A 25,891-nucleotide genomic window follows, 5' to 3' on the forward strand; every position below is an offset into this window, starting at 1 on the left:
TAAAAATATTAAAAAAAAAGAGAGAGAAAAGTTCTCACTGTGTTGACTAAGCTGGTCTCAAACTTGCCATCCTCTCGCCTCTATCTCCCTTGTAGGTGGGATCACAGGTATGGGCCACTATAGAGCAATTTCTAAACAATGTCTTACAGGTAATAAACATCTTTTTTGAGTACACATACAAAATGCTTCTTCTCAACTGTTGTTGGTTATGGTTTTTTTTTTTTTTTTTTTTTTGTGTGTGTGTGTGTACATATATCCTCAGCCCTTTTTATTTTTTATTTGGAGACAGGGCCTCACTAAGTCGCTGAGGCTGGCTTTGAGCTCAAGATTCTCCTGCCTCAGCCTCTTGAGTAGAGGGATTACAGGCATGCCTGATTACTCTTTTAGCAGTAGAATTAGAAGCCTTGTTTCAAGTTGTCTTTTACAAAATGATCTTCAGTGGTTTGACAATGATTTCATCAAGAGGTTGTGCTTGGTTTGAATATGATTTGAGTGTGTTCCCCAAGGGTCCATGGTTAGAAGCTTGGTCCCTAGTATGCTGATATTAAGAGGTGGGACATTAAGAGGCCTTTAATAGGTGGGACCTAGGGGAAGGTCTTAAAGGGTACTTTTGCTCTCAGAATGAATTGATTGGGGGGGGGGCAGGTTTGGCAGCAGGGGTGAAAGTGCTTGAAGTAAGGAGATGGAAGCAGTTGACTAAGGGAGATTCTGGACTTCCCTAGAGACTAGGTAGGGGGATCCCTAAGCTGTCCTCAACTCTTCTCTTTATAAATCCCTGAATTTTCACCAGGGAATTGGAATGACATGAGATTCTGAAACCGAAGACTAGAGCCAACACCTACTTGCTGGATGGCCTTAGTCATATTACTTAACTTCCTTTAGTCTTTTTACTCATTTATAAAATTACGATAACAATATTCCCTCCAATGATGTAAAGATCAAATCAGATAATGGATGTGAAAAAAAATTGAAAATTATAAAACACTGTAAAAGTATTAGTCACTATTATCTAATAGATAAGTCTGGTTTATTCTATCTTAGGTTTGTCTTTCTTCAACCTTACTTCTGTTTCTCCTCCTACCCTGATTTGTTCAGGATTTTCTCCATAACAGTAGACTTCTTTCTGGAGTCTCAAATGTTCCTAAAGGACTATTTCCAAAGAGTATACTTAAAAACTGTCTAAGACACTGGAGTATGTATAGAATAAGCAACAAACTCCTCAGCTGAGCACAAGGCTCCTCTTGAATTTGATTTGACCTGCCTTTTTAACTTTAGCTCATGTCCTCCCTACACTTCAGTCTCACTGAATTTCTTCCCATTGTTCAAATATCCTACTCTTACATAGTTCTTCATTTTCCCCTTCTCAGAATTCCTTTTCCCTTTCTGAACCCTTCCTTCCACTGCTTTTTTTTTTTTTTTTTTTTTTTTTTTTTTTGAGCCAGGGATTGAACCCAGAGGTACTTAATCACTGAGCCACATCCCTGTCCTTTTTATTTCTTTTTATTTTGAGACAGGTTCTTGATAAGTTGCATAGGACCTTGCTAAGTTTCTAAGGCTGGCTTTGAACTTGCACTCCTCCTGCTTCAGCTTCTCAAGTAGCTGGGACTTATAGGTGTTTGCCACTATTACCAGCTTTCAATTTCCTTTCGCACCCTGTTTTCACTTTTCTGTCTGGCTCATCTATTTGCCTTTCAGGCCTGACTCAAGTGTTGTCTACTTCCCAAAGCCTTCTTTTATACCTTTGTCATCAGTTCTCTCAGTAGCACTTTGTACACCCTTCTATTATGACACTTATCACACTGTTTTGTAAACATTAGTTCAAGAGCCTGTTAGATTATGAGCATCTGGAAAACGATACCTGTTTATTGTTGGATCTTCCTTACTACTTGAAACAAATGGACCTTTCCAGCTGAAGTAAAGGTTTCATTTGAAAGATTAGAGCCAGAGGTAGGAAAAATGGATTGAAGAGAGAGATTAAGGTTTGGAGATGCTATAGACCCTTACTTCAGAAGTTTTAGTTCTATCCTTTTTTAAAAAATTATTTTAAAAATATTTTTAGTTGTAGATGAACACAATTCTTTTTAATTTTTTTTAGTTGTAGATGTACACACAATATCTTTATTTATTTTTATGTGGTACTAAGGATGAAACCCAGTGCCACATACATGTGAGGCAATTGCTTTACCACAGAGCTAAAGTCCCAGCCTGACACAATAACTTTTATTTATTTTTATGTGGTGCTGAGGATTGAACCCAGGGTCTCACACATGCTAGGCGTGCGCTCCACCACTTTAAAGAGTTAAAAAAAAAAAAAAGGCATTGAACTTAGGTAAGAAAGGAATTAACAGTGAAAGGCATAATCTAATGGACCCCAGAAGCCCCTAGAATATGCAAATCTGGTAACTAAGCTTGAGTAAGCAAAAACAAAAATAAAAGTTTGGGGACTAAGATACCACACAAAGATGACCACATAGCTATTTGCTGTCCTATCAGATTTCCTCTTTTTGCTAAATGTTATTTTAGCATCCATTGTAAATGACAGAAGAATTAATTCCCCTCTGAATTCTCAATTTTTGTAGTAGTCCACCATTTTGTTATAATGCCTCTATCCTAGAAGAGTCAGCTACAGGAATCAGGAAAGTATGTGTTTGGGGTAGTGGAGCAAGAATAGAGATGTGAGTTGTTGGTTTGTCCAACTGGTTAAAGAGACTGAGCTTGAAAGGAGAGGGTTTCAGTGATCTACAAAGGCAGGGAATCCACTTTTTGGTTGTACAGAGCAGAAATTCAATACAGATTGATATAGAAAAAGAGAATTAGCTTGGTGCAGTGGAATATGCCTGTAATCCCAGTGATTGGGAGGCTGAAGCAGGAGGATCACAAGTTAAAAGCCAGCCTCAGCAACTTAGCAAGGCCCTAAGCAATTTAGTGGAACCTGTCTCAAAATAAAAAAAAAATAAAAAGACTGGGGGATGTGGCTCAGTGGTTAAGCACCCCTGGTTTCAATCCCTGGTACCAAAAACTAAAATAAGGAAAAAAGAGAATTTACTAGCTTTAATAGCATCTATATGTTTATGATTTCCAAATTGATATTGCCAGTCTGAATCTCCAGACTTATATATCCAATTGCCTAGTAGATACCTCTAGTTGGCCATTCAATAGGCAAATCAAACTCAACACAACCAAACACTGATTTCTAATCTTCTCTTTCCAACTTCCCCTTACCAAACCTACTCCCTTATAACCTTCCCCTAACCTTCAAGTATTACTTGATACTTTCATATCAAGTAATGAAAAATCTACCCTCCCAGTTGCTCAGGTCAACTACTTTGGAGTTATCTTCCATTCACTGACCATAAATTGTCAAGAAATTTTATTGACTCTACTTTCAAATCCATCAAGAGTCTGACATTTCTCTCCATCTGTACAGATACCACCTTGGTCCAAACCACCATCATATCACCTCAATTTATTTTAATAGCCTACTATGGGTCTCCCAGCCCATTCCTTTATTTACTTTGTTTTCAATGTAAGAACCAGATGGAATCTATTATATAAATTAGAGCATGTCACTCTCCTCAAAATTCTCCAAAGGCTACTTATCCTACTTAGAGAAAAACCAAAGTCCTTACAATAGCTTATAATGCCCTACACAATATGTCTTCTAGTTACCTTTCTGACTTCATCTTTCACTACTCTTTCCCTTGCTCATTGCATTACAGCCTCTTTGCTGTTCTTCTAACACATAAGACATAATATGCATTGGGAGTTCCCTCTGTCTGAATAATTGTCCCTCAAATATCCATATGGCCTTTAAATGCAATTTATTAGCAAGGCCTTTCTTTTTTAAAAAAATATTTATTTTTTAGTTGTAGTTTTCAATACCTTTATTTTATTTATTTTTATGTGGTGCTGAGACTTGAACCCAGGGCCTTGCATGTGCTAGGAGAGTGCTCTACTGCTGAGCCACAACCCCAGCCCCAGCAAGGCCTTTCTTAATCATCTTACTTACAATCTTAACCTCTCCCCCACCTCTATCCCCTTTCAGTTTTATAACTACTGATCACCAACACTTTTACATTTTACTTATTTAGTTTATTACCTGCCTCTTCTTCTACAATGAATACCAGGAGGGGAAAATATGTCCTTTTTTCCCCCCCCTTTGGTACTGGGAATTGAACTCAGGGGCACTTGACCACTGAGCTACATCCTTCTAGCCCTATTTTATATTTTATTTAGAGACAGGGTCTCACTGTATTGAGTTGCTTAGCATCTCCTGTTGCTGAGGCTGGTTTTGAACTCATGATTCTCCTACCTCATCCTCCTGAACTGCTGGGATTATAGGCGTGCACCACCGCACCTGGCTGTATGTCCTTTTGGTTAACAAATGTATCATCAATGCCCAGAACAGTATCTGACATATACATTTCAATAAATACTGATTTAATAAAATAATAAAACCCCTGATGATAACTTAGGCATGATTCGATCCAGGTATTCAGTATGTCATTAGAATTGTGTCTGTATCTCTTAGCTTTTTTTTTTTCTCTGCACTGGCTTCATTCTCATGCAGGTTTTTGGTGCAGAGGGTGATGCCAAGATAGCCACCAGCAGCTGCAGTTTTGCACTCTAACAATTCAGCAGCCAAAATGGAAAAAGAATGCCTATTTCCTGATTGTTCCTAAGAAAGTTTTTTTGTAAATGAGTCTTATAGTCAGAGTTTGGGTCAAGTGACAATCCTTGATACAGTCTCTAGGGTAGAGGAAGAAAATGTTGTAACTGGTCATGGAATCATAGGGCCTCCTGGAATGATAAAACTGGCTCCAGTTGGACTGGAAATGCTAGAGTGGTAGTTCCTTAAAATAAAATGGGGTGCTATCCCTGGAAGAAGAGGAATGAAGGCAGGCTGGCAGAAATGACAGATGTCTACCACATCATCAGTGATGACCCGCCAGTAGATGAACCCAAAACAACACTGTTCTCCTGCTCCTGGGTTTCACACCAGCCAGATGAACCTTGACAAGGTCCTTTCCTCCTAAAAGCCTTTCACCCAATAAGGTCTTTTTCAACGCTCAATGACTTTTTTTTTTTCTTTTGGTACTGGGGATTGAATTCCAGGGGCACTCAACCACTGAGCCACATTCCCGGCTCTATTTCGTATTTTATTTAGAGACAGGGTCTCACTAAGTTGCGCCAATGCTGAGGCTGTCCCACCTCCCTAGCCGCTGGGATTACAGGCGTGGACCACCGCACCCGGCTCTTAGTGATTTTTAACAGACTTGGTCTCTCCGTTTTCTGAGTGTCTTAATGTATCTAATTCTTTGGTAGGTAGTTTTGAACACTGTGCTTTATACTTATTTGAATACAATAGTGCCTCATGCCCTCCCGCGACCCTAACGACCTGATACCCACCTGAGCCGCCAGGGCGCGCTCCGCTTCAGGCGCAAGGGCATAGGGGGCGGGAGTCTCTGTGATTGGCAGGTGCGGTCGTCAATCGATCGTAGGAGGGCGGGGCGGGCCGCCCGGGAGGCCGGCGGGCGGGAGGCGGGGCCTGCATGAATGCGGCGCGCGGCACGCGGGCTGCAGTCGGCGCTAGTTCTCGAGCGAAGCTCGAGTTCTGGCGGAGAGTGGGTGGGAGGAAGCGAAGTGGGGGGAGGGGAAAGAGCGCGGGGGGCGGGGAGGGGCAGCGCCCAGGCGGCGCGCCGAGAACTGAGAGGCAGCGGGTGGGAGCCAGAGTCGGCCGTCGCGGTCCCGGACGCTTCTGTGTCACTGTCTGCTGTGCTCTGCCCCCATCCTCGCCGCGCGCTGCCCTCACGGGACTCGGAGGAGCCCCAGCCGCTCCCGACGGGACCGGAGAGTCGGGACTGGGAAGCCGGCGCTAAGGGAGGGATCGGGTCCGAGCGGCCGAGCCCAAGGCCCCCGGGCGTGGAAGGGGGGGCTAAGGCCCCCGAGGGGGCCCCGCCGCGATGGGCAACCTAGAGAGTGCGGAGGGGGGCCCGGGCGAGCCGCCGTCGGTGTCGTTGCTGCTGCCGCCAGGCAAGATGCCGATGCCTGAACCCTGTGAGCTGGAGGAGAGGTTCGCCCTGGTGCTGGTGAGAGCTGAACCCAGCCCCCTTTCCCCTCCTACCACCCCCCGGGTCCCGACGCCCCGGGTGGGATTTTGTGCTGGTCCTGGTCCCGCCCACTCCTTAGCCAGGGCGGACGACAGACCCCGGCCTCCAGTGTCCGCCCGGGAGCCTCTGTGCAACCAGTGGCTGAGCGGGGACAGCGGGTCGGGGATCTCCAGGGGTCGCTTCAACCAGTGGGCATTCTGGAGGAGGAGAGGGACCCCAGTTCGGTACCGCCCCAGGATCCGGACTTTTCCCTCCTTCCTTCCTCGGTGCTCACTTCTCCCCACTTTTCGTCGTTCTTACGGGTCTGAGAATTCCCTTTTCGGAGGCTTTTGATGGGGCTGGCTCACTCCTCAGCTACTTCGGACTTAAGTTAGTAGGGAAACTGCCTTTCAAGTTAACATGGAGGCTTCTCAGGGAGTGGGTCCCTCTCCCAGCCCAGACCAGATGTTTTGGGGGAGAGGAGGAAAGAAGAGGGGGCTGGCTGCTCTTGAAGCCAGTAGAATAAAGAGTAATGCCATTCTACTTATTTTCAGGACAGCCTGCAGGCATCTTAAATTATAGTGGATATGCCTAAAAGGCTGAACATGTGGATAAGCCATTTTAAACTAGAGTGTTTTTCCAATTGAAACAATACGTAAACCATCCCATTCTGCCTCCTCCCCCCCTCCTTTTCATGTTAAACCCTAGTGACTGGTTTGTGTTCTTTTGCTTGTGCTTCTTTGTAGTTGTTCTGTGGGTTCCAAAATGGTCGGTATGGATAGATTTTTAGAGCTGACTTTTTGAGATTCTACTATGGCATGGGAATTGGACCTTGATGTCAATCAATGATCCTGAATAGAGGTTCTGAGCTGATATCCCTAGCATGAAGCAGGAGAATATGTTGGAGCTAAACATTAAGTTTTGGAGAAAGAAAATGAACATTTGCTAACAGATGAAACTTGCAGAAATACTTAGTTTACCCAAAGAACTCTCTAAGAGGTAGCAATAATTGTGGCATTATTATTGGTATGGCTGAAGGGGCTAACTTTGCCAGTGTTGAGGGATAAGCATGGAGTTAGCAGCCTTATTGGGTTTCATCTGCTTTAGAAGAGGGAGATTAGATCTTTTGGCAGCATTGGAACTGTCTAGAGATCCTGGTCTCTGGTGGAGAGCCTGCCATCAGCCCATTGGCACCAGAGCTGGCTCAGAGAGGGTCCATGATGTTCCAAGGGGGAGCCAAGTCCCTGGCACCTCTGCTTGCCAGTACTGTGAAGGGCCCGAGGGATCTGGGCCACACATCCTGTGGCCCTCCTCATTTCCCCCAGCTTCCTCAGAGGAATGGGGGGGGGGGTGTGAGTCAGTGATTACTAATGTGCTGTGACCATCTCAGGCTGAAGAGGAGAGACCGGGACATAGTGCCCTTGAGAACAAGAGCTCAACTGTTGGGAAAAAAGAGTGGGAGGGAAGCTGCGCTTGAGCAGGGGTGTGAAAACCCCCAGGGAGCTGGCACCAGTTAGCTATAGAAATTAGAAAGAGATGGTCTGAAGTGTATTGAGTGAGGGGCTGTCCAAGGTAGGGGCTGCCATGCTTTTGGGGGAATACAGAACCAGTCTATCATGCCCTTATTGGGGTTTTGTTGGCTAGTTTGTTTAATCAGCAAATTGATGGCTTAATATTCACAAAATGTACATGATGTCCTGATTAATAACCAGAGCACCCAAAGAGCCCAGGTCAAGTGGGGGACTAGACCACCCATTAATAACCAGAGCACCCAAAGAGCCCAGGTCAAGTGGGGACTAGACCACCCACTTTCAGTCCTTCCTTTCTGTATAAAGATTTGTTTCCTTGTGGCTTTTGTTTTGGTCCTGTTTCTGTGTGTCTGAGCTGCTGCTGATGGAGGGTTTGAACAGGGCAGGCCAGGGCTGGTTAGCTGTCTCAGAAGAGGAGGGAATTTAACCTCAGTTTTCTAACACAGAAATATCACTTGAAGATTTGAGTTTTTCTCTGGGGACTCTTCAAGCTGTCTCCTTCTACCATCCTTTGGGAACAGTACTGACTGTGAGTTAGATATTTGACTTAGGTATAGGCTCATGTATTTCCTGACCAGTTAGGAGAAGAAGCATAGTAGTAGAAAAAGCAAGGACTCTTAACCTCTTGAACCTAGATTTCATCATCTATAAAATGGGGCTAATAATTCCTGATCTGGAGGGATTGTGAGACCCAGATATATGTAAGGTGCTTGGCACCAGTAGGTACTTGGTATAGATGAGTTTCTTTGCATGGTAATATGAAACAGACAAGTTGCTCCTTAGTTTTTTTCTTTCTTAGTTTGTCAGCTTCACTGTAATTGGGTTTGTGAAAAAGCTATTTTGGAAAGGAGGGTTATAGATGTGTAACACATTGGTGTCTCAGTTAAGCATGTGGACTTTCAAGTCAAAATGAGTTTAAATACTGAGAAGGAGACACTTTCACTCATAGAAAAGTATTTGCCTTAAGTAAGTTACTACTTAATCCCTTTATGTTCTGTTTTCCTCTTATAAATGAGAAAAATAATATCATTTGCCACAGGGGTTGTTGTGTGGATTTAGTGAAATTAGAAGTCAAATACTTAGCAGAATCTGTCATGTATTATATGCTCAGTAAATGATAACTTTTAAGTGTACCTCTCAGCAGTGACTAAGATCTAAGATCACTTGAATTCCCCAAATGTGTTTTATTTATTGATTGATTGATTGATACTGGGAATTGAACCCAGGAATGCTTTAACTGAGCTAGCCCTTTTTATTTTTTATTTTGAGAAAGGATCTCACTAAGTTGCTTAGAGACTCAATAAATCACTGAGGCTAGGCTCAAATTTGTAATCCTCCTGCCTCAGCCTCCTAAATTACTAGGGTTATAGGAATGCTCCACCATGCCCCACCCAAAAGTGGTTTTAAGTTCAGAAATCTGATGAATCTAGTTACCCCATTCTGTATACCGAGTCTCAGGATATGCCTTCTGCTGTCAGATGGAGGCCCCTATGGAAACCCCCCTGAAAAACACCCTGATTAGGGAAGTTGTATCAGTGCTGAGTCAATACCAGAGGCTCCCTCTTTTTATGTACAAATTACATGATTTGACCTATAGCCTGCTAGCCAGGTTGACTGCATTTGAGGATTCCCCCACCCCCACCCCAGCAACAATTTGCATTCTGTTGAGTATTGAGAAATTTGGGGTTTAGACAATAATTGGAGTTCCTCTTTATTAATATCAGAATAAGAGCCAGTCTCTAATCTGATAAGGCATTTTGGTCCCAAGCTGAGTTGCTCTGAAGCTAAAATTTTGGCTAGAGCTGGACTTTTCCTTAGGGGAGGTAGAAGGCTCTGAGAAGATAGCTTTCTGCCTTTGGTTGTTTGTATCCTGATTATTCTCTTTGTTAACTTATTATAGGCTCAAAAGAGATCTAAAAGTTCTGATGCTGAGGAAGCCCTGACTATCCTTCAGATGGAGGCTTCCTGCATGAGGGTGGGGTTGTTTGGCAGAGTTGTCCCTGCTCTTTCTCTCACATTTCCTGGGTGAGGACTGATAACTTGGTTTGACCATAAGTGTACTAGCTAAGCTGTTGTGGGTACTAGTTGTCTCAGAGGCTTTGAGGGGCCTCCTTTGATACAGAAAGGGGCTGGGAAAAATTTGGTTTAAATATCAGGTTCCAAATTGCCATGGTTGAATTTTTTCTCCCCAGCCCTGGGGATTGTGGTGAATTAGTTCAGGCTGGAATAGAAAGAACTTGGAGAAGGGAAAGGGCCCTTGACAACAGCTGGTTAGAGGAACCTCTTCCTTGTTCAGAGAACCCACTGAGAAGACCAGAGGCCACAGAGAGGAACCTCATTCCCTTGCTTGATTTTTCTATATGGCCCAACCTTAGTCTGAGGAAGGCGTTGTGTGTTAGGGATGGGTAGAGTAGATTGTCATTTGGGTCTGTTTTCACTGCCCACAGGGAGAGTCAGCTTTTGTTTTTCCTCTTTAATTCATTATCTAAAGTATGGGACAATTCTTAAAGAAGATGAGATTGAAGGAAAATATCTTTTCTTAGTACCCTTACCAAATGCAGCCAATGTAGTTTAAATTCTGTCTCCTTCCTTCCTTCCTTGCATAGAGTGTTATACAGTGTTATGATACATGACAATATGTATTTATCCACTTTTTAAAATTTTGCTTTTGTTATATCATTAGTTTTCCTAGACTAGTAATTGTAAACATTTCCAAATGCTTGTACAGTGGTCCATGAAGTGAATGTACCATTGTTTACCTAACCATACTCCTATTGTTGGACATTAGGTTATTTGCTTCTGTTTGTCATCATACACAATGCTGTGATGAACATCTTGCATACAACATCTTTTCAATATTTAGAGTTTTGCTTAGACTAGAAACCTAAACTTACTGGATTGTGGATACAAATTTTTTTTAAGGTAGTAAATACATATTTTTAAGTGTTTTTTTAAAAAAGAGATTAATGTGCTGGGCATTGTGGTACATGTCTATAATCCTAGTAACTGGGTAGGCTGAGGCAGAAGGATCACAAGTTTGAGGCTTCCTGGATTTAGGATTGGAGATGTAGCTCAGCAGTAGAGCACTTGCCTAGCATGCTTTATCCCGGGGTTCAATCCTCAGTACCAAGAAAAAGAAAGAAGAAAGAGTTGTGTGTGAAGGTCCTTAAAAGGAAAGAAAATGATTAAGAATAGTTTCTTGGACAGGGGATGCTCAATGGTAGAGTGCTTGCCTAGCATGCTGCAAGGTTTCAGGTTCAAACCCCAGCACTGCCAAAAAAAAAAAAAAAAAAATTTCTCTTGATTATGATTTTTTTTCTCCTAATAGCATGTTTATTAAGCAAATTTGGAAGATACTAAAAAGTATAAAGAAATTAAATTAAAGTCACCTATAAGTTCACCATCTCGGGCTGGGGATGTGGCTCAACTGGTAGCGCACTCGCCTGGAGTGCGTGCGGCCCGGGTTCGATCCTCAGCACCACATACCAACAAAGATGTTGTGTCCGCCGAGAACTAAAAAATAAAATTAAAAAAAAAAAAAGAAAAAAAAAAAGTTCACCATCTCCCCCCCCCCATGTTTTGTTTTGCAGTATTGGGGAAATGAACCAGGGGCACTTTACCGAGCTGCACCTCCATCTTTCTCTTTTTTTGGAGGGAAGATACTGGGGATTGAACCTAATAGCACTTTACCACTGAGCCACATCCCTGGCCCTTTTTTATTTTGAGACTGGGTCTTGCAAAGTTGCTTAGGTCCCTGCTAAATTGCTGAGGCTGGGCCTCAAACTTATGATTCTCCTGCCTCAGCCTCCTGAGTTGCTGGGATTACCATCTACTATTAACAGTGTGTGTGTGTGTGTGTGTGTGTGTGTGTGTGTGTACAATTGGGATCATACTGTGCATATTGTTTTATAAAATGAATTTTTCTTTACAGTTTTATGCATCATCTCACTTGCTAAATGTTCTTCATTAGCATGATTTTATAGCTGCATAGTACTCCATAATACAGTATTTATTTACTGCATTATCTGGCACTTTTTTTTTTTTTTGTACTGGAGATTGAACCCAGGGGCACTTACCTACTGAGCCATATCCCAACCCTTTGTATTTTTTATTTTCAGACAGAGTTTCACTAAGATGCTTAGGATCTGCTAAATTGCTGAGACTGGATTGAATTTGTGATCCTTCTGCCTCAGCCTTCTAAATTGCTGGGATTATAGGCATGTGCCACCATGCCTAGCTTCTTGCATTTTTTTTTTTTTTTTTTTTTTGGTACTAGGGATTGAATTCAGGGGCACTTGATCCCTGAGCCACATCCCCAGCCTTATTTTGTACTTTATTTAGAGACAGGGTCTCACTGAATTGCTTAGTGTCTCCTAGTTACTTAGTCTGGCTTTGAACACACAATTCTCCTGTCTCAGCCTCCCAAGCCATTGGGATTACAGGTGTCCGCTACCGCACCCGGCTCTTGCTTTTTTTTTTTTTGATTTTCATTTTAGTTGTTGCTGGGCACAGTACTTTTATTTTATTTATTTATGTGGTGCTGAGGATCGAACCTAGTGCCTCATGCATGTGAGACAAGTGCTTTACCACTTAGTCACAACCCCAGCCCAGCTTCTTGCATTTTTAAAATCTCTCTTTTTCTTTCTTGTTATTATAAATAACACTGTGATGAACATCCTGTGCATAAATATTTGTGTTCATCGCTGATTATTGTCTTAGATAAATTGCCAGAAATGGAATTGTTGTGTCAAAGGGTTGTACTTTTTTTTTTAAAGACAGCCTTGCCATGGGCTGGGGATGTGGCTCAAGCGGTAGCGCGCTCGCCTGGCATGCGTGCGGCCCGGGTTCGATCCTCAGCACCACATACCAACAAAGATGTGTCCGCTGAGAACTAAAAAATAAATATTAAAAATTCTCTCTCTCTCTCTCTCTCTCTCTCTCTCCTCTCTCACTCTCTTTAAAAAAAAAAAAAAGACAGCCTCGCCAAAGTTCATTGCTAAATATACATTACGGCCTTGTTTCAATAGCTGATCCTTTCCTAATTGTATGGACCTTTATTTTATTCATTTATTTATATGTGGTGCTGAGACTGGAACCCAGTGCCTCACACATATGAGGCAAGTGCTCTACCACTGAACCAGGATCCCAGCCCCAAGGGCTATACTTTTTAAAGGCCTCTAACACTTAAAAATTTTTTTAATCAGTTACTTTTTCTACTGATATATACTTATAGTATATAAGTGGCTCCTTTTCTCTATAAACTAACCATTTCTGGGTGGTTTAGCTTTTTTTTTTTTTTTTTTTTTGTGGTGCTGGGGATTGAATCCAGGGTGAACCCAGGGCCTTGTGCATATAAGGCAGGCACTCTGCCAACTGAGCTATACCCCCAGCCCCTGGGTGGTTTAACTTTTTAAAAGTCTTCATTAACTTGATTAATAAGAATTGGTATCTTGCCTTGTCTTGAATTTTTTCTGAATATTTCATCATAAATATTTTGGGCATCGTATGTTTGTGTCCTTTGCTCTCTATTGGGGATTTATTATATATACATATGTCTGTGAAATAAATATATATATTTTTGGCACTTTCAATATAAAATATTTTTCACTTATGAAACTGCATAAACACTATATGTAAGAATAAATACTAAAATGAACACCATTGTATCCACTGTGGAGTTCTTGGAATTGCTTCCTGCCCCTTGTTTTCTTCTTCCTGCTGCCTTAGCTGAGATGTGAAAGGGTTTTAGTTCAGGACTCCTTGGGTCTGTGTTTTGCAGCTGGGACAGTCCAGGTGGCAGCCACACCAGTGCTTCCTAACTTTGTCTCTGAGGAAGCAACTGCTACAGCTGGTGAGAACAGGAACTGGTCATGGTGGAACTAAGTATTTTTTAATGAAAATCTTAATAATCCTTTTTTATAACATGCTCAGAATTGGCACATTTAAAAAAATTTTTTTAGTTGTTAGACATTTATTTTACTTATTATGTGGTGCTGAGGATCAAATCCAGTGCCTCTCACATGCTAGGCAAGCGCTCTACTACTGAGCCATAACCCCAGCCCCTTAATAATCTTAATAACTAATCTTAGGTGAAAAAGAAGCCAAAGTTGAGAGGAAATGAGATCACAGATCCTCCTCTGCTCTTGGATTGCTTGGGAATGCTGGGTAGAACCAGAGCCCTGGTTGTGTGATAAAGACAAAGTATGCACAGTAAGAACTGACTAGAGTGAACCCAGGGAACAGCAGCACTGTGTGCCTAGTCAGCATGTCATCTGTTCTGCCAGTCAGCTGGTCACCTCCATTCTGGAGAATCATTTCTTCTAAATCTGAGTTGAGTTGCAGCAGAACCAAGGAAAGACCAGGGGGTTATTCTAGATCAGAAATGACTTAGAGAAGGAGAAAGACCTTTTTCTTTGAAGATAAGAGAGGGTGCTGTCATCACATAGCCTCCCTCTCTTCTCAGCCTCTCTGGATACTTCAGGACATCGTATGTTTGTGTCCTTTGCTCTCTATTGGGGATTTATTATATATACATATGTCTGTGAAATAAATATATATACTTTTGACACTTCAGGGAAGTGATTAGCAGGGAAGGGATTAGCAACGGATAGGAATTTAGAGTTTTAAGGTTGTCTTTCATGAAGAGGAAGGAATTCCAGAATAGAGCCTACCTGGGTAGCTAGAGTTCCTCAGTTTCTGTTTCCGGGCCTTTTTTTTTTCCCCCACTCCATGGCAAAGCTACACTTTTTATCTTGTTTTCCATCCACATGGGAGTGAGTCCTCATGAAGGGTGTATTGGTATCAAGCTGCCTCTTGGTCCTGAGATCCACTTCTTGTCCTTTTCACAGTTCTTTTCTTTCCAGGTTCTTGCTCCTGCTGGCATGTGCTACACTATTGAGCTATACCCTGAGCCCCTTTCCAGGTTCTCTTACCCTTTCCGCCTTCTAGCACCTCACAGCAAAGGTGTGGGTTGGGAGTTTGTGTGTTGGGTAGGGGAGGACCTGGAGAGCTTTGGGGATTAGTGTCAAAGTCCAGCTTTACTAATCTTCATGCTCTTCTTAGTTTGTAAAGAAGTATGAAGTTGTTGAAAGGTGTTCTAAGTAATATTCAGAACCATGAGGTGCTAGCAGAATTAATTACATGACAGATTTTTTTTTTTTTTTTTTTTTGGCCTATGGAGGAAGGATTTAGGCTGTTGTTTTTCAATGGCTGTTCAGTTATTGTCCTTATCTCCCCTACTTACCTCTTTAAACTACTTTTCCACCCTCACCCAGGATTATGGCCAAGGCTATGTTAAGAACCAGAAGTCTTGCCTTTGGGTCCCCAATAGGAGAGAGAGGTACTGTTTCTCCCCTACTTAATCATCTGTGCTTAAATTCTGACTGGAGACAATCAAAGTTCTCTTCTAATTGCCCCAGACCCTTTCTCCAGGTAAGAGCTGGATATGAGCCTGAGGTTGTTATTTTGTTATAAGAACTATTTAATCCCTCTAAAATCTGGAACAAGACAGGGATGCCCTCTATCAGCACTTCTATTCAATATAGTTCTCGAAATACTGGCCAGAGCAATTAGACAGACGAAAGAAATTAAAGGCATAAAAATAGGAAAAGAAGAACTTAAATTATCACTATTTGCAGATGACATGATTCTATACCTAGAAAACCCAAAAGGGTCTGCAAAGAAACTACTAGAACTAATAAATGAATTCAGCAAAGTGGCAGGATATAAAATCAACACGCATAAATCAAAGGCATTTCTGTATATCAGCGACAAAACTTCTGAAACGGAAATGAGGAAAAACACTCCATTCACAATATCCTCCAAAAAAATAAAATACTTGGGAATCAACCTAACAAAAGAGGTGAAGGATTTATACAATGAAAACTACAGAACCCTAAAGAGAGAAGTAGAAGAAGACCTTAGAAGATGGAAAAATATACCCTGTTCATGGATAGGCAGAACTAACATTATCAAAATGGCGATATTACCAAAAGTTCTCTATAGGTTTAATGCAATGCCAATCAAAATCCCAATGGCATTTCTTGTAGAAATAGATAAAGCAATCATGAAATTCATATGGAAAAATAAAAGACCCAGAATAGCAAAAGCAATTCTAAGCAGGAAGTGTGAATCAGGCAGTATAGCGATACCAGATTTCAAACTATATTACAGAGCAATAGTGACAAAAACAGCATGGTACTGGTACCAAAACAGGCGGGTAGACCAATGGTATAGAATAGAGGACACAGAGACTAATCCACAAAGTTACAACTATCTTATATTTGATAAAGGGGCTAAAAGCATGCGATGGAGGAAGGATAGCATCTTCAACAAATGGTGCTGGGAAAACTGGAAATCCATATGCAACAAAATGAAACTGAATCCCTTTCTCTCGCCATGCACAAAAGTTAACTCAAAATGGATCAAGGAGCTTGATATCAAATCAGAGACTCTGCATCTGATAGAAGAAAAAGTTGGCTCCGATCTACATATTGTGGGGTCAGGCTCCAAATTCCTTAATAGGACACCCATAGCACAAGAGTTAACAACAAGAATCAACAAATGGGACTTACTTAAACTAAAAAGTTTTTTCTCAGCAAGAGAAACAATAAGAGAGGTAAATAGGGAGCCTACATCCTGGGAACAAATTTTTACTCCTCACACTTCAGATAGAGCCCTATTATCCAGAGTATACAAAGAACTCAAAAAATTAGACAATAAGATAACAAATAACCCAATCAACAAATGGGCCAAGGACCTGAACAGACACTTCTCAGAGGAGGATATACAATCAATCAACAAGTACATGAAAAAATGCTCACCATCTCTAGCAGTCAGAGAAATGCAAATCAAATCCACCCTAAGATACCATCTCACTCCAGTAAGATTGGCAGCCACTATGAAGTCAAACAACAAGTGCTGGCGAGGATGTGGAGAAAAGGGTACTCTTGTACATTGCTGGTGGGACTGCAAATTGGTGTGGCCAATTTGGAAAGCAGTTTGGAGATTCCTGGGAAAGCTGGGAATGGAACCACCATTTGACCCTGCTATTGCCCTTCTCGGACTATTCCCTGAAGACCTTAAAAGAGCATGCTACAGGGATGCTGCCACATCGATGTTCATAGCAGCACAATTCACAATAGCTAGACTGTGGAACCAACCCAGATGCCCTTCAATAGATGAATGGATAAAAAAAATGTGGCATCTATACACAATGGAGTACTATGCAGCAGTAAAAAATGACAAAATCATAGAATTTGCAGGGAAATGGATGGCACTAGAGCAGATTATGCTTAGTGAAGCTAGTCAATCCCTAAAAAACAAATACCAAATGTAGTCTTTGATATAATGAGAGCAACTATGAACAGAGAGGGAAGAAGAGCAGGAAGAAAAGATTAACATTAAACAGAGACATGAGATGGGAGGGAAAGGGAGAGAAAAGGGAAATTGCATGGAAATGAAGGGAGACCCTCATTGCTATACAAAATTACATATAAGAGGTTGTGAGGGGAATGGGAAAATAAACAAGGAGAGAAATGAATTACAGTAGATGGGGTAGAGAGAGAAGATGGGAGGGGAGGGGAGGGGGGATAGTAGGGGATAGGAAAGGTAGCAGAATACAACAATTACTAATTGGGCATTATGTAAAACTGTGGATGTGTAACCGACGTGATTCTGCAATCTGCATTTGGGGTAAAATTAGGAGTTCATAACCCACTTCAATCTAATGTATGAAATATGATATGTCAAGAGCTTTGTAATGTTGTGAACAACCAATAAAAATTAAAAAAAGAAAAAAATAAAAAATAAAAAAATAAAAGTAAAAAAAAAAAAGAACTATTTAATAGTTTAGAACAGAGTTTCTGCTTTGTTTTTACCAGTTTCATTGCAAGGTTGCAGGGAACTGGGTGGGGAACCAGATACTAGATCTTCCTAGAGTTTCCTATGAAACAGTTAAAAAAAAAAATGCTGGGGATATAGCTCAGTTGTTTAGAGTGCTTGCCTCACATGCACAAGGCCCTGGGTTCAATCCCCAGCACCACAAAAAAAACAAAACCCCTCTATTCTGGAAGGAAGTAACAGGTTTGAGATTTCTAGGCTCAGACTTTCTTTTTTGAAAGAAAGACCATTTTTATTACATGGATGAGGATAAGACTTACTCTTCAAGGTTGTGAGGATACTAAGGGAATCAACATAGTGAAAAGACTTTGTAATCTATAAAGGTTCTACAAATAAGAGTTTATTACATATACATCACTTGGTATACCACCTCTGATCTACATTTCATGTGGTTTTCAAACAAGGAGGAGGTATTGTCCTAGAAGGGTTTTTGAGAACAAGTGAGGAGGTCTTGTATCATACTGACTGGGAGTGGACTTAGTGTCTGAGGAGTATGGATTTAAAGATCTACAGTGTTGGGTCAATCCTCCTCTTAGCAGGAGCTCCAAATGCTGGTAGCACTCCTGTTAAGATTTGCCTTTGCTTATCTGAACCTTCCCTGTCCTGTGTCCCTATAGGGAATGAAGCTCTAAGAGGAGTAAAAGTCAATGCAGGGTCATAGTTCCTGGGCTTTCTGAGATTTCCCATTTCCTGTTCACCTCAAGAAGGACAGCCCTCTTGTTATTTCTGCCTATGTGTTAAGTGCCTGATTTTTCTGTACTGTGGGCTCTACCCTAAACCAGCCTAAACCTCATCACGGAGCAGTTTGGAGTATATATACTACACCCACCCCTTGGTTAGTCTCTCAAGTCAGTGTAAAAGTCTTTGTAAGTTGGGAACGAATAAATAAATAAACAAACAAACAAATAATTCCCCCCCCTGTATTTTTATTGGTACATTATAGTTGTATATACTGGTGGGATTTGACATATGCACACAATTTAACAATATATTTTGGGGTATATCATTGGGAATATGTTTGAGAAATATTTTTTTTCCTTAAATATTTTTTAGTTATTGATGGACTTTGTTTATTTATATGTGGTGCTGAGAATAGAACCTAGTCCCTCACACATGCTGGGCAAGTGCTCTTCTACTGAGCTACAACCCCAGCCCTTGAGAGTCTTTTTGACAGTGCTTCTGAATCTTTTGGGTAATAGATCCCTTTGAAATAGATAGATAATAGATATAGATAATAACATCCTTTTGAAATAGATCCCTTTGACCAGGCCAGGTGTAGTGGCACAGACCTGTAATCCCAGTGGCTTGGAAGACTGAGACAGGAAGATTGCCTCAGCAACTTAGCAAGACCCTGTCTCAAAATAAAATATAAAAAGGGATGGGGATGTGGCTCAGTAGTTAAGTAGTTAATGGCACCTGGGTTCAATCTCCAGTACCAAAAAAAGAAAAGAAAAGAAAAGAAAACCTGTGACCTCCCCTCACGCTATGTGTGTATACACAGTATTTTGGGAAGCTTAATAAAATTCATTCTTGAATCTCCTTGGGAAGTTCTGGTTTCAAATCTGGAGGAATGGGAAGGGCCAGCAGATGAGGACACTCCTATAGGAGCTCCTCTGCGCCAACAGTATTCTGAGTCTGTTATCAGAACAGATAAAGTGATGCCTCTGTTGGTGGTTCCAACGAAGAGAGCTTGTTGGAACTTGGCTGGTTCCCATTCAAAGGGAGATAGGCCCCTGGACACTTTGGTTTCACTTTAATTTAAAGATCTGTTGTGATGGGGCCTAGCTTTCAACCTCCTGGAATATTCAGCTAGAGGTGATAGAACATTCTTTGATAAATCCCAGGAAACTAGTGGTTCCTTGCAGTGGGGCCAAAGGTTAGGATCCATCCCGAGTTTGGGAGATACAATGCTGACATTTAAGAAGAAGAAGCTGGGTGTGTTGGTGCATGCCTGTAATCCCAGCAGTTTAGGAGGCTGAGGCAGGAGGATCACGAGTTCAAAGCCAGCCTCAGCAAAAGCGAGGCGCTAAGCAACTCAGTGAGACCCTGTCTCTAAATAAAATACAAAATAGGGCTGGGGATGTGGCTCAGTGATTGAGTGCCCCTGAGTTCAATCCCCAGTCCAAAAAAAAAAAAAAAAAAGAGAAGCTTTTCTCTTTCTCTCTTTTTTTCCATTACTGGGGATTGAACTCTAAGCCTTACCTGTACATGCTAGGCAAGTACTCTACTACTGAGTTACATTCCCAGCCTAGAACTCAACTTTTAGTGTTAAGAAAGAAAGCTCTGTCTCTTCTCTTCCACTCTCTGCACTGAACCAAAAGAAAACAAGAGAAAAGACATCAATGGGGTCAGCAGCTTGCCACAGCCCCATTCCCTGTCCTGTGCTGAGTTTATCACTGGTTTTTAAGAATCCTAAGAGAGGGTTGGGGATGTGGCTCAAGCGGTAGCGCGCTCGCCTGGCATGCGTGCGGCCTGGGTTCGATCCTAAGCACCACATACCAACAAAGATGTTGTGTCTGCCGAGAACTAAAAAATAAATATTAAAAAATTCTCTCTCTCTCTCTCTCTCTCTCTCTCTTAAAAAAAAAAAATCCTAAGAGATATACTCTTCTGCCCTGGGGCTATATTTTAAGTTCTTAAATATATGCATGATCCCAGTTCCCAGGCACAGGCAGATTGTGTATTTTTAGTATTTTTCATTTCCAGGCCAGTGAAAGCTGTAACCTGCAGTCTTGGCAGAGCCATGGCAGTGGAGTAGGCAAAGGGAATAAGCCCAAGCTCTGAGCTTCACTGAACCTAAGCTTCTCAAAGTCAGCTCAGTAGCCCTGACCCCCATGGAAATAATTTTCTCTAGATTCTTGTCTCCTAGGAATAAGTATGGCAAATAATTTTAAGAGCTTACAATTATTTTTTTTTTATGTTTTTTTTTTTAATATTTATTTTTTAGTTCTCGGCAGACACAACATCTTTGTTGGTGTGTGGTGCTGAGGATCGAACCCGGGCCGCACGCATGCCAGGCGAGCGCACTACCGCTTGAGCCACATCCCCAGCCCCAGAGCTTACAATTATTGAATAGTTATCCCAAGCACTGTGCAAAGCACTTCACATACATTATCTCACTTAATCATCACAACTGCAAAGCAGGGTTTTTTTGTTTTTGTTTTTGTTTCTGGTACTTGGCATTGAATCTAGGGCTTCATGCTTATTGGACAAATACTCTACTACTGAGATACATCCCCAGTTGAGTTTTTTGTGTGTTTATTCTTATTTTGTTTTGTTCTTAACTGAAGACCTCGGTTCTTATTATTTCCATTTTATAGATGAGGAAACTGAAGTCCAGGAAGGCTAAATAGTTCACTAGAATTATACAGCTAGTAGTTAGTGAAGTCAGGATTTTTTTTAATATTTATTTTTTAGTTGTAGGTGGACACAATCCGTTTATTTTATTTATTTATATGTGGTGCTGAGAATTGAATCCCTGCTATCCCACTAGGACATTTGCTATTTAATAAGTTTGTTTTTTTTTTACTTGCCATATGCTAGTGAAACCAGTGGGTATAAAGTTGTTAAAAAAAAAAAAGCAATGCCATTGCCTTTATGGAGTTTTGAAGAAAAGACAAATATTAACAAAGATTTAATTACAAATTAGGATGTGTCCTTAGGAGGCAAAGAACACATTGTTAAGAGAACATAATAAAGAAAATTTCATTTAGATTAGGAAATCTTGGGTCTATTCTAAATGTTCATTTTGTTTTCCTTCCTTTCTTGATTTATTAAGAAAATATATTTTAGATACTTGCTCTATACACAGCACTTTTCCAAGTGCTTTGGAGTATATCAGAGAAATAGGAGATAATGCCACCTGACCTGTTGTAATGGAGTCTTTTTGCTCTAGTCTTTTTTTTTTTTTTAAATATTTACTTTTTAGTTTTTTTTAGGTGGACACAATGTCTTTATTTTTATGTGGTGCTGAGGATCAAACCCAGTGCTTCACGCATGCCAGGTGAGTGTGCCACTTGAGCCACATCCCCAACCCAGTTTTGCTCTAATCTTGCAGGACATTTCCCTCAACCCCTGCCCCATCCATTGTCCTAGCTAAAAGAATTAGGGAAAGGGTTTTCTTTCTTTCTTTCCTTTTTTTTTTTTTTTTTGATACTGGGGATTTGAACCTGGGGGCACCAAACCACCAAGCTATATCTTTAGCCCCCTTTTTAAAAAAATTTGAAACAATTCTCGTTAAGTTGCTTAGGGCCTCACTAAATTGTAAATTGTTGAGGCTGGCTTTGAACTTGTGATCCTCCTGCTTCAGCCTCCTGAGCATGGGGCGGGGGGTGGGGGGGAGGGAGGGTTTTTGAGGAAAAAAGAACAACCTGTGCAAAGCCTTGGGGTAGGAACTGAAAGGCCAGATTGGTTGACAAGGATGCTGAAGAGAGGTCCAAGAAGGCATCAGGGAGGTGAGCAGGACCCAGATCATGTGAGAACTTCTGGCTTTGGTAAGAAGTTTTAAAATTAGTTGTAGGGGCAGTTTTAGACATGGTAGTACTCTGCCTTGCTTAATAGTGTTAAGTTCACTGTGGCTTCTGTGACAGTTCTAGAATCTGTTTCCCTCTGGGCAGCAGCCACCCTGAATGAGAGCCTGGCTTCTTGCGAGGCTCTGCTACCAGAATGATGGCACCCTTTGCTCTTTCAGGTTTGACTGGTACTCAGCCCTCACTCCTGTACCCACCCTCAGGCCAGAAAGGGCAGTGTCTGAACCAGGCTGTCCCCAGTGTTTGGCGTGCCTATCAGTGGCCTGAGCCTATAATTTGGTGGGTTGGATGGTTACAAAAATAAAAAGTGTGACCTATAACTAAAGCTGAGTGGATTCAGTGAAGAGGGAGCTTTTAATTTGCAGAGATCCTGGGCTGTACTTAAGTGGAGGAGAAACGGGTCTCCTCCCCGACTCTCCTGAGTTCTGCTTTAGTACTTGCTTTGGGGTGGTTGAGAGCTTGGGAACTTGGGGGTGAGATGTGGGGCACTTTAGGGAGGTATTTGAAAGGATGATGGGGGTTTGATAGGGCTTCCTTGGAAAGTAGGCATTATTCAGCCCACTGGAAATGGAAATAGTTGAAAAATGCTTGCTGCATATTTGTTTATGTGTTAAACAACTATTGAATGTATATTGTAGACATTAGAGATACCAATGGCAAAAGAAACAGACCATTCTCATAGAATTCATATTGTAATTGGAGAGACAGAAAACAAACATACAGATATATAATATAATGTTAAGCAGCAATCAGTGCCATGTAGTAAAAGAAGGTAAGATAAGGAGATTGAGAATAATGGAGGTGATAGTGTAGAAAAGGGGTGATAGTGCAGAAAGGTGGTCAGGAAATTGGGGGGTTAAAGTAAACAAGAAGAGTTAAATAGGAAAGGGTCTTTCTGTGGACTCTGAATCACAGTGCCTGAGTGTGTCTCTGAGGAAGGGGGACTTCCAGTGGTAGTGCAGCCATGTGGGCAGGGATCAGAGGCAGTGTTCCTCTGGGGACCCAGCTGGTTCCTAGGCCCAGGTGGGTCCCAGTCAGGGTCTGTGGTTACTTCTTCCTGGCTCCAGTTGCAGAACTGTCTACAGAGCCGGGCAGGGTGCTGATTAACTGTAAATTGACACTTGTCTTTCTAGGGCTTGTCAAGCCTGATTCTTTCAAGATTTCCTAAAGTTGCTATGTATTTTGGGCTAGAAGAGGAATACAAAGTCAGGCCTGGGAAACAGCTGTGAGGAGTGAAGGGATTCCTTCAGCCTGTGTGCATGTGTGTACATGGGCATTTTGTAAGAGCTTTGAGGCTCAGTGGATTTGGATTTGAATCTTGACCTCTGTGTATTGGCTCTGTGACCTTGGGCCAGTTCACCTACTTGAATGTAGTTTCTTTTTCTGTAATTAAGATAGTAGTACTTACCTTTCAGAGATTTTGTGAGGATTAGCTAACATATATAAAGGATCCAATGCAATGTCTGGTATAGTTGGTACTCAGTAATAAATTTAAGTAGAAATATTCTAAGGCTATTAACCTTTTGAATCAAGAATCTGATATTGAGGAGCCAAGTGAGAATGTTCAAGAAATATGAATTGTCATTGATAGGTAGAAACTGTTTCTCTGGCCAGGCATGGTGGCACATGCCTGTAATCCCAGTGGCTCAGAAGGCTGAGACAGGAGGATTGCAAGTTCATGGTGAGGCACATAGCAACTCAGTGAGACCCTGTCTCTAAATAAAATACAAAATAGGGCTGGGGAGGATGTGGCTCAGTGGTTGAATGCCCCCGAGTTCAATCCCCAATACCAAAAAAGAAAAAAAAGAAAGAAAGAAAGAAAAGAAACTGTTTCTCTGTACCTCAAACTTGTAAAATCTCTGAACTGCACACCGACATTAGTCACTGTTTTTTCCAGCTTGATGATATTAACCTAGTCATGACCTCTCCACAGATCTTAGGGGCCCCTCAGGAGCTGTGTAACACCTGGATCCTGTGCACCTGTCTCTTAGCATATTTTTTCTCTGATGTAGCTATGGAAAGACTCAACTTTTTTTTTGTGCAGCAGAGGGCTGCTGGGGATTGAATCCAGGGGCACTCTATCACTGAGCTACGTCCCCAATACTTCTTTATTTTGAAACAGGGTCTTACTAAATTGTTGAGGCTGGCCTTGAACTTGCAATCTTCCTTCCTCAGCCTTCCAAGTCACTGGGATTACAGGTGTGCGCTATCACACCTGGCTAGGACTTGACTTTGAGAGAGTGCTGAACTGGGGGCTTTTATAAAGGTCAGAACAGCCATATGGGCCTGTTGAAGCCCAGATATGTCTTCCTTGGACTGTATTGAACTCTGGAGAGGTAGGGCCATTGCTGTGCAGATTCATTTTGCAGACTGGAGATCACCTCCTCTCCTCCCTTCATTGTGAAACTTGGAGAGGCCTGAATGTATCTAGAATGGATGCACCAGTAATATCTAAATAGGTTTATTTGAACCTTCTATGTCCAGAATGTATTTGGACCCCTTTGAACAGAGTTCTTGATTGTGGTTGTGGTTATTTTGTTTTTACTTGCTGCTCAGCAGAATCGGCATCACAAGCACTCATTATCTTCAGGCCCTTGGCAGTCAGGGCACTTGGTGAATCCTGTTCCCTTGGGATGTGCTCACGTCTGCAGATTATTTCCTGATGCATCTGGCATGAGTTCCAGGTTGATGGTCCAATAGCAGCTACTAATTGCTCCCTTTGGACTTGTTTAATTACTGCTGGCATGGTGGGTGACTAAGGAGTTAAGAATCTCTTGTGCATTTATGGGGCAACAGGCCCTGGTGAGGTCCCAAAGCATTTATCTGTTATTTCCCTAGAAAATCCTTATTAAAGATTGTAAACATAATCTTGGGTCTTGAGCCAGCTAGAGTGTTGGGTGGCATTTGGTCTCTTACTGGATTCCTTCCAAGAATTATAAAGAAACTATCTAGGGCTGGGGTAGAGGCTCAGTGGTAGAGTCCTTGCCTAGCATGCATGAAGCACTGGGTTCAATCCTCAGCACCACATAAAAATAAAATAAAGATATTGTATCTACCTAAAACTAAAAAAATAAATATTAAAAAAAAAGAAACTCTCTAGTACTTGTTGCCTACAGATACCCAAAGAAATGTCAAGATGGTATCATAACAGTAACAAAGCACAGTAGCTGTTTCCAAGGTCTTGGAGGCATAGAGCTTATTCCAGCCTTTTTCTGCAGCAAAGTCATATGGAGATTCCCATTGGGCTGGAGATATGTATGTATGTATGTATATATATATACATACATATATATATATATATATGTATATATATATATATATATATATATGTATATATATATCTCATTTGATAGAGTTCTTGCCTTGCATGCACAAGGCCTTGAGTTCAATTAATTCCTGGCAACACACACACACACACACACACACACACACACAGATTCCCATCAGTGAACCAAGAAAGGCTAAAGTATCATCTTCCCTGTCTGAAAACAGGGAGAGGGACAAGATACCAGCCCTCAAAAACTCAGCAGGTGCAGCATAGTGCTCATCCCCTTAACAAGCATTTATTGACCACTAAGAATTGTATTAAGCACTAGAGAAGTAAAGATGTCAAAGACAGTGTCTGCCCCCCAGGAGTTCAGCCTAGAGAGGGAGAAAAACACATTAAACACATAATTATAATATATAGCTGGGCAAGTGCAATGGTATAGATATACAGGGGTGCACAGAGCAGAGGTGGGGCTTGGGGGAATACTGCCTACATAAAGAAATATTGCCAGCCAAAAGGCTAATTAGGAGTTGGACAGAAGCATGGGAAGAGAAAGCATCCAGGTAGAGGGGACAG

General features: G+C 41.6%; 2 protein-coding genes across 5 annotated transcripts in view; one reads left to right on the forward strand and one right to left on the reverse strand.

The window, feature by feature from the left end:
• Window positions 1-5,723: 5,723 nt before the first annotated feature.
• Fmnl3 (formin like 3) overlaps window positions 5,724-25,891 on the forward strand; it is a 56,877-nt gene continuing 36,709 nt past the window's right edge. For 3 of the 4 annotated variants that reach the window (XM_026407044.2, XM_026407046.2, XM_026407048.2), the window contains exon 1: window positions 5,724-6,089. In XM_026407044.2, coding sequence (XP_026262829.1) covers window positions 5,964-6,089 — 126 coding nt within the window. In that variant the 5' untranslated portion in view covers window positions 5,724-5,963. The remainder of the gene's footprint in view (window positions 6,090-25,891) is intronic. The other variant, XM_026407047.2, reaches the window with a different exon arrangement.
• The window catches only part of Prpf40b (pre-mRNA processing factor 40B), a 58,157-nt gene continuing 57,870 nt past the window's right edge, over window positions 25,605-25,891 (reverse strand). Inside the window, exon 27 of the transcript XR_003302411.2 lies at window positions 25,605-25,689. The gene's annotated coding sequence lies outside the window, so the exon portion shown is untranslated. The remainder of the gene's footprint in view (window positions 25,690-25,891) is intronic.

The sequence above is a fragment of the Urocitellus parryii genome, chromosome 5 (genome assembly GCF_045843805.1).
Source record: "Urocitellus parryii isolate mUroPar1 chromosome 5, mUroPar1.hap1, whole genome shotgun sequence".
Classification (NCBI taxonomy): Eukaryota; Metazoa; Chordata; class Mammalia; order Rodentia; family Sciuridae; genus Urocitellus; species Urocitellus parryii.